At 39.5% G+C, this 17,099-nt stretch overlaps 1 protein-coding gene across 2 annotated transcripts in view; it reads left to right on the forward strand.

Moving 5' to 3' along the window:
* Positions 1–17,099, forward strand: part of GALNT7 (polypeptide N-acetylgalactosaminyltransferase 7) — a 154,038-nt gene that overhangs the window by 125,595 nt on the left and 11,344 nt on the right. The window contains exons 6-8 of one of the 2 annotated variants that reach the window (XM_010363996.2): positions 2,237–2,419; positions 6,153–6,270; positions 8,085–8,207. In XM_010363996.2, coding sequence (XP_010362298.1) covers positions 2,237–2,419; positions 6,153–6,270; positions 8,085–8,207 — 424 coding nt within the window. Of the gene's footprint in view, positions 1–1,913; positions 2,097–2,236; positions 2,420–6,152; positions 6,271–8,084; positions 8,208–17,099 lie in introns of both variants that reach the window. The other variant, XM_030918397.1, reaches the window with a different exon arrangement.

Raw genomic sequence — 17,099 nt, forward strand, 5'->3', positions numbered from 1 at the left:
GTCCTGGAAGGGCAAATAATATTTTCATCCTTTGATTCCTGTTCTATTCAGTGTGTCAAGTGTATATTAGTGTTATCCCTCATCTAGAAGCTAGACTGATACTGTGGACTGATTTAAATGTAGTCAGTCTGGCATTTGGGAGAAACCCGGGGTTCCTCACTCAAGAATCATTTTGTGGTTGGGTTATTAAGACTCCTCTATCTCCAGGCACTTTCCCTAAGAGTAATAGAAATTGCTCCCTCTAAACTGGGGTAAGAGTTCTAAACACTTGAAGAACCATGCTTTGAAATATTCCTATTGATTTTTGTGACTTTTAAATTAGTACTTTCAGTAGTAAAGACCAAGTGTTACTTATGTCAAGGCTTTGGGTTCCTGTAGAAACGTTAAAGTTTAGAAATAGACAACTATTCCATGGAATTGTGGCAATCACCATTAAATTTCCAGAAATGTCTAAAACAATACAAGGCACCATCAGTTTTCTAGCTCCAAAGCCTTCCTTGCTTCTAGTCCATAATTCGGAAAATAAAACATGTCCGTGTGGCAAATGGCAAATGGCATGAATCAAAGGCAGAACTTTGGAGGATTTCATCATGAGAGGATTTAATGTGAAGGCCGGTTTTCACATTTTTCACATGCTGTCTGATTACATCCTCACAGCAACCCTGCAGGATAGAGATTATTAGCCCCATTTGACTGAAGAGGATACTGAGGCTTAGAGAAATTAAGTAATTTTCCCCAAATCAGATAGCTAATAAACTGTCAGACCAAGACCTCCCTGGGACACTTTACACTGCACTGTGTATTTAGGAATGTGAAAGTCATAAGAAGTGAGGAAAGTTAACTGACCAAGTGTCAGATAACTCTCTCTAGGTGAATTCTGGCAGGCTTCTGGGTAGTAAGGAAGTGCTTTTCCAGATTCCAGTGGCAGATTCCACGAATCTGACAATGACCCTCCAGTGTGAGTTCACACCTGGAGAGAAGGAAGCACCTGTTCTAGACTCTACTTCCTCCATATTAAAGTTCTAAGCCCTGTAGGTTTTCTCTTTTCCTTGGTTTTTAAACTTCTTAAAAGCACCTTGACCTGGATATAAGCAGCTGTCATTTTTATTTTAGGAAAATAGATTTTAAAATCCTTTCTGATGAGATGAACATTGCAACAAGCAGGGTACCAGATAATCTTTGTAATGTCACTTTGACACCGAATTGGTTATAGAGTACTAGCATTTTCGTGAAGCCCAAATATAAGAGATTTTTTGTTCCAAATTCTCAGACTACTTCTTAAGTTCTTCAGCAGGTTTTGAGGGATTTTTTTTTTGCTTTTTTTTTTTAAAGCAACAATACCTTTTTTTTTTTTTTTTTTTGCAATAAAAACTGTTTTCTTGCAGTTAGAGAAGTGAGGAAGATCAAGCAAAAGTACAGAAACACATTTTCATAATAACTATTTCCAAGAAATAGAAAGCAATAAAGGGTTGAGAGAACCGCTAAGAATGTGGCAAGTACTATTGGTGACCCCACACACACGTACATGCGTGCACACGTGCACATGAGCTTTTTCATGGGTGATAGGGAAAATAACAGGCAAGAAAATCTTATAAATAATATAAAATTACCAAAATAAAGTTGCCTTTAGTAGCAAAGTGAAAAGGAGAAAAACTCTATTAAGCTCAATGATATAGTTCTTTGTCCCTGACAAAAGATTTGTCTGTAAGCCTAGGGAGAAGGCTCCTCTCTCCTGCCCTTACAAAAACAGGCTTTTTGGCTTTTATGGGACATTCATTTACTCTTATTTCCCATTAGATACTAAAGTCCCTCAGTGCACAAACAAATCAGCAACAAAAAGAGATAATGTAGTTAGGCATGCTGAACTAGTCTTGGGTTCTTAAATGCTTTTTCATTTTCTGTAAATGTTTCAGAACTACATGTACTGTGCCTCTAATAGATTACATAGATGGGAATGATTATTCCATTGAACCACAGCAAGGTGGGGATGAAGATGGTTTTGCCAGAGGGGCCTGGGACTGGAGTTTACTATGGAAACGTATTCCTCTAAGCCACAAGGAAAAGGCCAAAAGAAAACATAAAACTGAACCTTATCGGTAAAGACTATTACTTTATTTTCTTATGTTGAATGTTTATCTAAGTTCTTTTTTTTTTCTTCCCCATGAACTCGTATAAATGTGTGGGTCCATACGTACGCTTCCATTTGATCTTTGCTGCCATCATCAACACAATACAGAACCATTTGCACTGTGCCGCTTATAGATGTCATAAATGGCAACACATATGAAATTATACCCCAAGGGGGCGGTGATGAAGATGGGTATGCCCGAGGAGCATGGGATTGGAGTATGCTCTGGAAACGGGTGCCTCTGACCCCTCAAGAGAAGAGACTGAGAAAGACAAAAACTGAACCATATCGGTAATCACTAAATCACTTACATATTTTTCTTTTCTCCAGTTGCTGCTAACCTATTAACCTCTTGCCAAGCTAAAGATTTATTTTTAAAACTGTAGATGCTGTCTCAGATTCATGAAAGAGCATCTTTCCTTATACTGTTTCAGAGCTTTCACTCTACTCCACTTGCTCCACTGTAATTGCTTTTACCCTAAATGCGATGTCCACTACTGAGACATACACACTTTCATTGGGGAAAGAAAAATAGTGTAATATGACATATGTTCCAAGTACAAGTAAAAAAAAAAAAAGGAAATCTTAGTTATCCTGGATTAGACATCAAATTTTATGCTTTTGATGACAGTGTCATTCTATACATTTAAAATACATAAATTACTTTAATCCAACCAAGACTTTTATTTCCACGTTCATGCCTGTGGGTATAATGTTAACAATGAAGGGCACTAGCAAGAGATTTTTGGGTTTTTCTCCCCTTTTTCTGTTATGTTAACTCTCAAATATTAATTTTGTACTAAAATCTGATGAATCACAATACATGACTTTAAAAAACATTACATGGAATCCTTTATTGCTTCATTCTCAGAAAAGTGATTTATTAAAAGAAAACTCTATTCAAAAATCAGCTTTTGACCTTCTTGTGGTTCTTTCAGTAGAACAACTTATGCTACTCTCTTCTTTTGATCTTGTAATTAGAACATTTTACTGTCTCTGTAAAAAATGACCCCAAATGAAATGTTTGCTTAAATGTTAGTATAGCCTTCTCCTGAATGTGTCTAATCACATTTTTCTGATCCTATGGTTCTGCTTTTGGTCTCTCTCTCCCTGTTACACTGCTGATAATGTTAGAGTTCTATTTTGGGAAGGTGCTTCCAATGTCATGGAAATGCTGGTGGGATTTGGGCATGTCATGATATCAAGATACTGAATGGCAAACATAAAGAAGTTATAGCACTTAATTAATTATAGTAGCTTAATTGGACATTTACCAAATTTTTTTGGTAAATTTCTTATTCAGAATAGTCCAGGAAATTACTGCTTACCTGCTTAACTTAACACATAACTGTGGGAGAAAAAAAATAAAGAGTGCTGAGCAATTTTATATTTCTGCTAATTCCATAGGCCAGTAAAAAGATTTTTTTCAGTGAGCTAGAAAAATTAAAGGGAGGTTATCTGTTAATTAACTCACTGGTGTCCATGTTAAGATGCATTTCAAGTATATACTGAGATGAATGGGAATATATTTAAAGATAAAAACACAGCTGCCAGGCAAGGTGGCTCACACCTCTAATCACAGCACTTTGGGAGGCCGAGGCGGGAGGATCACCAGAGGTCAGGAGTTTGAGATCAGCCTTGCGAACATGCTGAAACCCTGTTTCTACTAAATATGCAAAATTAGCTGGGCATGGTGGTGTGCGCCTGTAATCCCAGCTACTCGGGAGGCTGAGACAGGAGAATCACTTGAACCTGGGAGGCGGAGGTTACAGTGAGCTGGGATCACGCCACTGCACTCCAGCCTGGGCAACAGAGTAAGACTCGGTCTAAAAAAGAAAGACACAGCTGTAATAGAATAATCTTAAATGACAGTTAAATAAAAGTGACATGAAAATATCACCTAAAATGTAATAGTGTTGTTACTGAGTTAGACAGCATACTTTAAGAAGAAAAGGCATAAGAGAACAACTTTTTCCTGATGCTATTTTCTGTTAGTATTGAAAGTATTTCTTGATTCATTATCCACTCAACAAACATTTATTGAGTGCTTATCGTATGCCAAGCACTGTTTTCTGGGGATACATTTTTAAAGATATGTTTCCTCATTGAATGTAAAATACAGTAAGTCAGACAGAAATTAAACAAATAACTACATAAATAAACCTAAAATTAGCCTGGTGTGGTGGCATGTGCCTGTAGTCCCAGCAACTCAGGAGACTGAGGCAGAAGAATTGCTTGAGCCCAAGAGTTCAAGGCTGCAGCGAACAATGATTGTGCCACTGTACTACAGCCTGGGCAACAGAGTGAGACCCTGTCTCACAAAACAAACAAAACTCTGGAACAGCAGCTGTGATAAGTAGTATGAAGAAAAATCACAGAGTACATGAGTTTATGGAAAGATGAACCTAATCCAGCTTGGGAAATCAGGAAAGGCCCTTCTGACAAAGTGTCATTTAGGCTGAGACCTGAAGGATGAGGGCTCAATTCTGTGGGAACATTTCAGGATCGTGAATAACATGAATGAAGGCCTTGAGACAGAAAGGAGGCCTGCACATTCCAGGTGGGAGCGGAGCAGTGAAGGACTCAACGGGAAGAGAGACCGTGGTGAGCCCAGAGAGCCGGGAGAGGCTGGTATCATGCAGGCGCATGTGGAGGATTCTGCTCTGGCTACTGTGTGATTAGCCTTGAGTAGGGGGCAGAAGAGAATAAAGGAGACAAGCTCGGGGGGAGGTATTGGAAAGTCCAAGCAGTGTTGGCCTGGTCTAGGCTGGTGGCAGTGAAGTTGGAAATAAGTCAGCAGATTCAAGATATATTTTCAAGGCTGGGTGCGATGGCTCGCGCCTATAATCCTAGCACTTAGGGAGGCCTAGGCAGGTGGGACTTTTGATTCCATGAGTTCTAGACCAGTCTGAGCAACATGGCGAAACCCCGTCTCTACAAAATACATAAAAAGGTAGCTGGATGTGTTGGTGCGCACTTGTATTCCCAGCTACTCAGGAGGCTGAGGTGGGAGGACTGCTTGAGCCTAGAAGATCAAGACTGCAGTGAGCCGCAATCATGCCACTGCACTACAGGCTGGGCAATGGAGTGAGACCATATCTCAAAAAAAAAAAATTTTTTTTTGTTTTCAAGATAGAATCAATGGAACCTTGAAATATGTTCCAATGAACCTATTTGAATAGATTGAATATTATGTATGATGATGAAGTTACCCTAATAATAATGAGTACCCTAAAATTTAAGAAACATGATGAATTAGTAATTAATTGTTCAGAGAGGGGAGCAGGGAGTAAGATAAATTATGCTGTCATTTCTCCCAATGGTGGGAGTGACTTGTCCCTAAGAAGCTACCAAATCTTTTTTCTCTTGGACCTAAAAAGTGTCCAATTGAAGATCCATTCAAGAAGCCCCACAGATCCACAGATCACCTTTTTGCATTCCTACCTCCTGACACAGTAAATACCTATGTCTAATTCTCCTGTGTCGTTTCTGTGCTACATTTGCAAACTCTGAATGAACTGTGGCTGTTCTACGATGATTTACACCCTTATTTGGTGAGTCCCTGAGCTATAAAATTTAAAAATGACAGACTACTTCCATGGTGTATGGTTTTGTTCATCCAAGAATGACTCATAAATCAATGCAGAAGCAGTTAGCAGACCACGGCTGTATGGCTCAGTGTTTTTAAGAGTGAAAGAAAAAATTCTGTATTAGCTAAAACTAAGGCTTAATTTTTAAATCGACAAAGGAACCAAGGCGCCCTCTAATGGTGAAATGAAACAATGCTCTATTTTGTAATGAACTATAGTTTCAGTTAGAAATTGTGGTAAATTCGTTAGGGAATTATGAACAGATTTTTCTTCTTTTTTTTTTTTGTAAAGGCTTTATAATTTCTTCATGTTTGGCCATCAGTTTTGTCTTTTCTATGCATTTTTAGGCTGTATTCTACAAGGCTTCTTGCCTATTGGTGAAGGGTTATTGGGGGTTTGTCTATGATGGTTATTGCAGTGTTTCTTTTTCTTAGGTCCCCAGCCATGGCTGGGGGATTATTTGCCATTGAACGAGAGTTCTTCTTTGAATTGGGTCTCTATGATCCAGGTCTCCAGATTTGGGGTGGTGAAAATTTTGAGATCTCATACAAGGTAACATTTTATTTCAACAGATGGAATTTTCCAAGTAGTTACTAACTTCTGTGGCTTTCAGATAAAGCTGGTTTCTTGTAGGGGGATAAAACCACAATGATATAATGCATTTCTCCAAATTATATAAAGAATGATTTAATGAAAATGGATGCCTTTGAGGGAAAAAATTAGGTGAAATGCAAGCTCCAAACTTACCATATATATATACAGGGCTCAGCTCAAAATTGTGGCTAGCAACCTTTAGAAATGAAAATACCCCCCCACCCTAACTTTCTATATACTGGAGCTTTTTATTATAGAAGCCCTTGGAAGAATCTGCATGCATTAGGGCCACAGTTGACCACCCACTGATATAGTCACCCTTTATCACTGTAGGACATGTGATAGAAGACAGAAGCAGAGCCCCGCAATGACTGCATCCTCAGGCTGACTTTGGAGCTGTCTTCCTGCAGCACCTCTCCTGTTGTTGAAGCAGTCTTGGAGCCATACTACCTTCCATGCTCCAGCACCCACCTCAACCCCCATTCCTACCCCCATTTTCCAAAAGAAAGAGAGAGAGAACTATATCACAGTTTGAGTTCAACAGGTTTTCATTACCTCTTGTCTTAAATGTCCTGTGCTTAGCACTGTGAGGGATAGAAGAGGAGTAAACCAGTCCTTGCTCTCAAGGAACTTGATAAGAAGGTATTAGAATTATACTTAAATTCATAATACAAGAAGACAGAATGGCATTCAGTTGGTGTGTTTAAAGAACAGTGTCAGCCAGGCACGGTAGCTCACGCCTGTAATCCCAGCACTTTGGGAGGCCAGCGTGGGTGGATCAGGAGGTCAAGAGATCGAGACCATCCTAGCCACACAAAAAATTAGCCAGGCATGGTGGTGCGCACCTGTAGTCCCAGCTACTTGGGAGGCTGAGGCAGAGGAATTGCTTGATCCGGGAGGCAGAGATTGCAGTAAGCTGAGATTGCACCACTGCACTCCAGCCTGGGTGACAGAGCAAGAGGAGAGGAGAGGGGAGGGGAGGAGAGGGGAGCAGCGTTATGCTGGATGTAGAATTTGAGGCAGAAGTAGAAAGATGGGTATGATGTTAGTAAGTACAGATAAGGGGCGGGAGGGGGACTTCTAAGCAAGTAGCATGGGAAAAGTACAAAGAAGGGAACACAAGGAATGTATTCAGAGAACAGCAAGGAGCACACTTTGGCAGAATCAGGCAACATGAATAAGGAAGACATCTAAAAGATAAAATGGGAAGGTGTATTAGGGCCATATTGAAGAGAGCCTTTAAAGCTGAGTTAAGAGATTTTTATTTAATTTGATAAGCAGTGGAGAACAATCAAAGATATTAAGCAAGGGAATAACATGACCCAAAGCTGCCCTTCAGCTGTAATAATCTCTTGCTATAAATAAGGATAGTTGAGTAGAGAGAAGCTGAAGGTGAAGAAGCCAGTTAGGAGGTTATTATAATAATCACCCAAGTAGGAAATATATTAGCAATGGAAATGATGAATGAGTTAGGAATAAAGAATCCACATGACTTTGCAAGGTTATATTGGGAGAAGGTTGCTAGGGGCTATGAGTATACAGTAAGAGGCCCCTTTTTAGCAGTTTATTATTAATACTATATTCCCTGTTGCCTTCTTGGTTGTTACATGAACTTTTAAAAGCAAATTATTTTAGGAACTTGTTTAGTTTAAGAATTCTGTGTGGACATTGTATATAATTTAGATTTTAGATTTACACTTACAAGATAAAATTTCAGTTATGGTTTATGTGTGTATTTGAAACAACTTTCACAATGTGTTTTTCCTTCATAGATATGGCAGTGTGGTGGCAAATTATTATTTGTTCCTTGTTCTCGTGTTGGACATATCTATCGTCTTGAGGGCTGGCAAGGAAATCCTCCTCCCATTTATGTTGGGTCTTCTCCAACTCTGAAGGTGAGTTTTTTGGATAAAAGGGGAAGAAAGAGAAATAACATTTATGTACCAATGCTATAGTAGTTACTTAACAATTGTCAGCTTATTGAGTGGGATAAATCTCTTCAGCAGTCATGTTGATTCTCACCTTGAACTTAGCTAGACTTATTCATGAAATATCTTAAGATTAGTCAGCTGAAGCAGGAGGATTCCTTGAGCCCAGGAGTTCAAGGCTGCAGTGAACTATGATTGCACCACTGCACTCCACCCTGGATGATAGAACAAGACCCCATCTCTTAAAAAAAAAAAAAAAAAAAAAGATTGCACCCTGTTTTTTTAATTGACAAGTAAATATTGTGTGTATCTTGTACAATATGATGTTTTAATATGTGTATGCATTGTGGGATGGCTAAATCTAACTATTTAGACATTATTATGTCACTTACTTGTTTTTGTGGTGAGAACGCTTAAAATTTGTTTCCAGCAATTTTCATATATATTATAAATTGTAGTCACCATGTTGTATAATAGATCACTTGAAACTATTCTTCCTAACAGAAATTTTGTGTCCTTTGACCAAAATCAGCCCACTCCCCCCAATCCTCACTTTCTGGTAACCACCATTTTACTCTCTGTTTACTTGTTTACACTCCACATGTAAGTAATACCATGCTGTGTTTGTCTTTATGTGCCTGGCTTATTTCATTTAACATAATATTCATGTTGCAAGTGACAGGATTTGTTTATTTTTTAAGGATTTTTTAAGGGTGCATAGTATTAATACCATCGTGTATATATACCATATTTTCTTTACCCGTTCATCTGTTGATGGACACTTAGCTTGATTCCATCTCTTGGCTATCGTGAATACTGCTGCAATGAACAGGAGTGTAGATACCTCTTCGATATACAGATTTTATGTCCTTTGGATATGTACCTAGTAATGAGATTGCTAGATCAGATGATAGTTCTATTTTTAATATTCTGAGGAACCTCTGTACTGTTTTTCCATAGTGGCTGCACCATTTTGCATTCCCACCAATAGGTGGGAGGGCTATCTTGTGGTTTAATTTGCATTTCTCTGATAATTGATGATGTTGAGCATTTCTTCATATACCTGTTGGCTATTTGTATATCTTCTTTTGAGAAATGTCTATTTGGGTCCTTTGACCAATTTAATCAGATTGTTTCCTTACTATTGATTTGTTTGAGTTCCTTGTATATTACGGATATTAGCCCCTTACCAGATGTATGGTTCACAGATGTAGTCTCCCATTCCATAGATTGACTCTTTACTTTGTTAATTGTTTCCTTTGCTTACAGAAGCTTCTTAGTTTGATAAAATTCCATTTGTCCATTTTTATTTTTGTTGCCTGTTCTTTTGGGGTTGTTACATCCAAAACCAATGTCATGGAGTTTTTCTCTTTTCTTTTAGAAGTTTTACAGTTTTAGGTCTGCCTGTAAGTTTTTAATCCATTTTGAGTTGATTTTTACATATGGTGTGAGATGAAGGTCTAGTTTCATTCTTTTGCATATGGATATCTAGTTTTCCAAGCACCATTTATTGAAGAGAGTGTGTTTTCCCTAATGTGTTCTCAGCATCTACCTTGAAAATCAATTGACCATAAATGCATGGATTATTTCTGGCCTCTCTGTTATGTTCTTTTGGTCTATGTGTGTGTTTTTATGTGAGTACCATACTGTTTTGATTACTATAGCTTTGTAGTAGATTTTGAAATCAGGTAGTGTGATGCCTCCAGCTTTGTTCTTTTTGCTCAAGATTGCTTTAGCTATTCAAGGTCTTTTGTGGATCCAGATGAATTTTAGGATGGATTTTTTTATTTCTGGGAAAATTGTCATTGGAATTTAGATAGAGATTATATTGAATCTGTAGATTGCTTTATAATATGGATATTGTAGTAATATTAGTTCTTTGAATCCATGATCACAGGGTATCTTTCCATTTAATTTGTGTATTCTTCAATTTATTTCATCAGTGTTTTATAGTTTTCAGCACGTAGATTTTTCACCTCCTAAATATTCTATTGTTTTGCTTAGCTATTGTAAATGGGATTGTTTTCTTAGTTTGTTTTACAGATAGACCACTGTTAGCATATAGAAACACTACTGATTTTTCTATGTTGATTTTCCTGCAAGTTTATTAGATTTGTTTATTAGTTCTAACAGCTTTTGGTAGAGTCTCTTTAGGGTTTTGTTTTTTTTTTTTTTAATTTGACAGTTTATTATTTAATTGATAAATTGTTTTTACATTTGGGACCTGAATGTTTAAGGCACTGAAATTGTATCTTAAATGGGAGTGTTATTTCATGAAAAACTCTAAGATATATGTAGAAAACAAAATATTAAATTATTAGCTGTATATTAGGTAAAAAGATAAACATTGACCTTAAATAGTGAGCGTTAAGGTTTTGAATATATAAGATTATGTCATCTGCAGAGACAGTTTACTTCTTTTCTGATTTGGATGTCTTTTCTTTCTTTCTTTGGCCTAATTGCTCTGGCTAAAACTTCCAGTAGTATGTTGAATAGAAGTGGGGAGAGTGGACATCCTTGTCTTGTTCTTAATTGTAGAGGAAGAGCTTTCAACTTTTCATCATTGAGTATAATGTTAGCTATGAACTTGTCATATATGGCCTTTATTGTGTTGAGGTACAATCCTCATGTACCTAATTTGTTGAAGCTTTTTACACTGAATTTTGTCAAATGCCTTTTTCGAGATGATTATATGGTTTTTGTCCTTCATTCTGTTAATGTGGAGTATCACATTTACTGATTTGTGTATGTTGAATCATCCTTGCATCCCAGGGATAAATCCCACTTGATCAATGTAAATGATCTTCTAATTATTTCTCTGTGTTTGATTTAAGTTAACTGAGCTTCTGTAAAACAATTATTCAGAATTATTTATCCAGGTCTGCTACTGAGAGATTATTGTGATCTTCTCGTGGTATTATACTCTTCACTTTTCATGTTTCTTGTTGACTTACATTAATGCCTGTGCATTTTGTGGACCAGTCACCTCTTGCGGACTTTATAGGCTGGTTTCAATGTGGAAAGACTTTCCTCTGTGGGGGAAGGAGGGTGTGAGGGTTCTTGCTGGGTGGGGTATAGCAGTTCTGGGACTACTGAGGATTACCAGCTATGCATTCCCTGTGCAGATCAGCCCACCAAGGTCAGTGCTGGCAAAGATTCCAGTGCTCCTCAGTGGCTAATGCTGTAGATACCTACAGTGGCAGTGAGGCATGTTGGGGTCTTTGGGTATGGCTGCCAAGGTCATCCTGATTTTTCTCTCATTGCAGAAGTTGAATGCATCTTGGCACTAGTTCTGACTCATAGGCTTACTTGAAGCAGCAGTCGCACTTGTAGAGTGGCTGTGGAGCTGAGGACTGAAGCACAAGCATGAGTGGAAGGGCTATGGCTGCAGGATCTGGGGCAGTTTAAAAACCCAGGGCTTAGAGCAAAGATACGTCGCTACTGTATTGATAACAGAATGTGAGGTACCAGATGCTTGTGAGGTAGCTTTTAGAGCCAAGAAAAGGAGCAGAAACATGCATAGAGTTAGAGCAGCTCATGAGTTGGGGTGGGTTCTAACTCTCTGTTGCAGCTAATCCAGGACCTGGAGATGGGGCATGCACAATAAAGGCGTGGCTCTGGGTCCTGGAGCATGAACTAGCTCACTATAGCAATGGTTCCAATGTCAGAGGTAGTCCCAGTGCAGCCACAGAGCCCGGGGCTGCAGTGTGGACACTAGCAGAGCAGCTGTGGCTTCAGGATCAGGGCTCACTAGGGCATGGGAGAGTTGGCAGAGCTTTTCCCAAAGTAATTCAAGAGTAGCTGCTTCTTGGATGGTGGTGAGTGTTCAGATGCATCTCCCTCTCTGGGGTTCCCCAGCAAAAGGGCTGTTGTTTACCTCAGTGGCCAGTGATGCCAGTGTCCTCTACAGAGCCGATCTCTGGAAACTATGGTAGTTCCTGCCACATGGCCAATACCAATAGCATCTGCCTTTCTTCTTTTTTCCTAGCTATCTCCTTGTGCCTCAGGTATGTAGACCTCACAGGTGATCCTGTCCTATGTAGATATTCTTAGTTTCTTTTGCTCCATTGTGTTGCTGCAGATTCTTCAGTGGGCCTGGAGCTCTCTGGGCTCTTTGGGTTTGTGAATAGCTGTCTGTATTTGTTTTTTAGTTGGGGGTGAATAAAGGCTGGTGTCTCCTACTTTGCCATCTTGGTGACCTCACCTCCCATTATATCCCATTCTGATTAAGATTCCTATATTGAATGTTCTCCACGAATACATTTCAAATAAATTCTAAAAAGTCTGACACTGTGTAGAGAAATAGTTGAAGGGAAAAATACTAGCTTCTGTTATTGACACATGAGTAAAATATGGTTTGTTTTTGTTCTTTAATTTAGATAATCATGTTAGGAGTTTGCATAGTAAGCAAAATCAAATTTTTGAACAATGCTTACAAGAGATTAATATCTCTTGTCCCTCAAAGATTGAAAAGTTCATGTGAATATCCTTTGTCCTATTGCATTCTGCCTCCAAATTCTCCATCTCTATCATATAAAATAGAGGAAAATTGGCCGGGCACAGTGGCTCACGTCTGTAATCCCAACACTTTGGGAGGCTGAGGTGGGCGGATCACGAGGTCAGCAGTTCGAGACCAGCCTGACCAACATGGTGAAACCCTGTCTCTACTAAAAATACAAAAATTAGCTGGGTGTGGTGGTGGGTGCCTGTAATCCCAGCTACTTGGGAGGCTGAGGCAGGAGAATCGCTTGAACTTAGGAGGCAGAGGTTGTAGTGAGCCAAGATCTCACTGCTGCACTCCAGCCTGGGCAACAGAGGGAGACTCTGTCTCAAAAAAAAAAAAAAAAAAAAAAAAAAATAGAGGAAAATTCCACTGACTCTTTTCATTGTGACATCCAAATTGTTCTACTGCGATAAATATTTTACTATGATTATTTAATAAAAGTTTATCTCCTATGCCATAAATGTAGAACTAGGATTGATAATCTATATTTTACCAAAACTCATGAACCTGCAGAAAAACAAAACATTGGTTTTTAAAACATTTTGGAAATGTTAAAAAATGTTTTTTGAATAAATAAAATGTATTTAACTTAAACTGAACAGGACTGTTTTAGTGGGATGAGCATCCTCCCAGGCTTCTTTCCCAGTCACACATTTATTAAGAAATAAATCATAGTTCTAGTTCCTTCTATTGATTCTCACCATTCCATGCAGTGTAAGTTCTCTCTCGGCTTCCTAAAATGAGATATGTCATAGTCACCGTATTCCAAGAGAATGACAGTTTCTAGCTGGGGAGGACAGATCTAGAAGTAGTATAGTGGTGAATGATGATCTGGTGATTATCCAGCCATGTTTGGGTCTCCCCGCTCTTTGATATTTCATCCCAGACTAGTGACACTTAGGGGTGGCATTTATTTATGAAACAAACCAAGAAGCTTCATGCAGAAATCCAGATGTCCCACTGCTTGGAGGACAAAGACCTCTATCCCTGGCAAAACAACTTTGAAGTTTATTTGGTTGGGCTGCTTTCATAAATTCTAAGTGGCATGCAACTCTGATGCCTCTCATTTTCTGGAACGCTTAACCAAGTCAAGTTTATTGTTGACTGTAGACACAACTTGGGACAGTTCATAAAAGGGGAATAGGTAATAAGCAGACAGCTAAGCTTTCAGAACCAGAACATCCTTCTCATGGGCCAAATGAAGCCCCACCTACAACAGGGGATGAGGTTTAAATGTTTGTGATAAAACAAAAATAGCACCAAATGAACACCAGGCATGACTGACATTGCAGGAAACTCCCCTTGGAGTTGGACTCACAATCACGAAGAATTGATGAAAAGCCAAATTGACTCAAAAAAGTCCATTCTGAAAGAGAGACAAAAAAAGCTGACAGGTGGATATTTATCCACTCTAAAAATTAACTATATATACCATACAAACTACCCAATAAAGGTGAATTTAGCGTACACTTAGTGAGTGCCCAGCATGTGCCAGGCTCTTTCTTTTCTCCAGTTTTGACAGCATCTACTTGAGCCATCAGGGGGCCAGTGGCCAGGTCTGTTTCTCCAGCTCATTTGTCTCCTCTGAGTCTCAAACCTTCTAGAATTATCCTCTTTGATGTCCTTTAGATCTTCCACTCAACAGAAGTCAAAACTGACCTTTAACTTTTCTTCAAAAGTGATTCCTTCCACTGTGTTCTCTATTTGCCTGTGAATGAATCTTAGGGGGCATGTAGAGTTGTTCCCTGTCCCTCCCCCTTACCAAGCCCTGGTGATTCTGCCTCACACGTAGCTCTTCAATCCATCCCTTTCTATACTTAGTGCAGCTCCTCAAATCTCTCCCATGAATAGTAAATAGCCTCCTACTTGGCTCTTTGCCATCAGGTTCAACCCCCTTCAGTCCACCCTCCACTCACCACCGGTGTCATTCACCTAAAAATTAAATCTGATGTCACTTACCTGCTTAAAACTTTTTTATGGTTGTCATCTCAAGGGTAAAATTCAAAGTTCTTTTAAAAAGAATCATAATATTAATAATAGCTAACATTTATTAAGTGCTTACTGTGTACCAGGCATAAATCTAAACCCTTTATATAGATTAACTTCTTAATTTTCACGACACACTATGAGGTAAGGACTATATCCTTATCTAATTTTTTTTTTTTTTTTTTGAGATGGATTTTCACTCTTGTTGCCCAGGCTGGAGTGCAATGGTAGGGTCTCAGCTCACTGCAACCTCTGCCTCCCGGATTCAAACAATTCTCCTGCCTCAGCCTTCCAAGTAGCTGGGATTATAGGCACGCACCACCACACCTGGCTAATTTTTGTATTTTTAGTAGAGATAGGGTTTCACCATGTTGGCCAGGCTGGTCTCGAACTCCGCCCTCCTTGGCCTCCGCCTGCCTCGGCCTCCCAAAGTGCTGGGATGACAGGGGTGAGCCACCATGTCTGGCCTATATCCTCATCTTAAAATGAAGAAACTGAAGAAAGTTTTCTCTCAGTGAATACTGCATTCCAGTTTTTGTAAACTACTTGCTATACTGCAATACACCATGATTTATCATACTGCATTTGCTTTTCTCTTTGCCCTGGATACCATTCCCACCTGATTAACCACTCCTTCGAGACGGGGCAACACAGTGCCACTCTGGCCCTGTCCATCCCAGAAAACTAATTGCTCCTTCTTTTTGTTACCATAATCTTACACGTGTATACATAACTCTTCAGGTTTGTTTGTGTCTAGAGTACATGTACTGTGTCTAATTTCATATGGATTTGCAAAGATTCAGAATGTTTAGTGGTATATTAGTCTGTTCTCACACTGCTATAAAGATATACCTGACACTGGGTAATTTATAAAGAAAAGAGGTTTAATTGACACACAGTTCTGCAGGCTGTACAGGAAGCTTGGCAGCTTCTGCTTCTAAGAAAGCTCAGGAAGCTTCCAATTATAGTGGAAGGCAAAGGGGGAATGAGGCATCTCACATGGTGGGGGCAGGAGCCAGAGAGAGAAGCGGGAAGGTGCTACACTTTTCACCAACCAGTTGTCATGAGAACTCACAATCACAAGGACAGTATGGGCGTGGGGATGGAGGGTGGGCTGGTGCTAAATCATTCATGAAGGATCCACCCCCATGAACAAGTCACCATCCACCAGGCCCCATCTCCAACACTGGGGATTATAATTGGTTATGAAATTTGGTAGGGACACAGATCCAAACCATGTCAAGTGGCAATATTGTATGTTCTTTTATCATGCTGCTTATAACAGCCTTTTTTAAACCCATGGACTTTTGCAACAACAATGCATTTAGGGGCATGTTCACCCCTCGATAGTTATCTTGTTGCCTAGAAAACATTTAATCTGAACACTAGGTATTTCTTTTTTGAATGTAAAACATGGGTCAGCCACTATGGCTGACAGGCCAAATCCAACCCGTTTTAGTAAATCAAGTTGTATCAGAAGATAGCCACACTCATTTGTTTGTGTATTGTCTATGGTTCTCACTACAATAGCAGAGTCGAATCGTTGCCACAGAGACTGTATAGCCCAAAAAGCCCAAGATACTTACTATCTGGTCCTTTACAGAGAATATTTGCTGATACATGATGTAGAAGATCAAGGGATTGAGTATTGTTTTAGTTCATTTAGTGTTGCTACAACAGAACACCCGAAGCTGGGTAATTTATCAAGAAAAGAGGTTTATTTGTTCACGATTCCGGTGGTTGGAAAATTCAGGCTTGGGCAGCTACATCTGGTGAGGGTCTCATGCTGCTTCAACTCATGATGGGAAGCAGAAGGGGAATGCACATGTGCAAAGAGATCGTCACATGGCGAGAGAGGAAGCAAGAGAGAGACCAAGGAAGCGAGACTGTTTAACAAACTACTCTTGTGGGAACGAATACACTTCTGTGAGAGCAAGAACTCACCCCCTCACCTCCTTAGGAGGCCATTAATGTATTAACAACCCAAACTCCTCCCAGTAGGCCCTGCCTCCTAGCATTGCCACATTGGGCATCAAATTCCGACATGAATTTTGGCAAAGACAAACCACATGCAAATCACTGCAAATGTGTACCAATTTGGTCACATATATTCATGCAAGCATTCATTCATCAAGTAAAGCCTTAAAAGCTAGGTATTTTTCAGTTATCACAATGTCAACATATTTTATCGCTCTGTAGTTGCTTTTTCTTAAAGTGAACCAACTGGGGTCGGGTGCAGTGGCTCATGCCTGTATTATCAGCGCTTTGGGAGACCGAGGCAGGCAGATCACTTGAGATCAAGAGTTCAAGACTGGCCGGGCGCGGTGGCTCACGCCTGTAATCCCAGCACTTTGGGAGGCCAAGGCGGG

The sequence above is a fragment of the Rhinopithecus roxellana genome, chromosome 2 (assembly GCF_007565055.1).
Source record: "Rhinopithecus roxellana isolate Shanxi Qingling chromosome 2, ASM756505v1, whole genome shotgun sequence".
NCBI lineage: Eukaryota > Metazoa > Chordata > Mammalia > Primates > Cercopithecidae > Rhinopithecus > Rhinopithecus roxellana.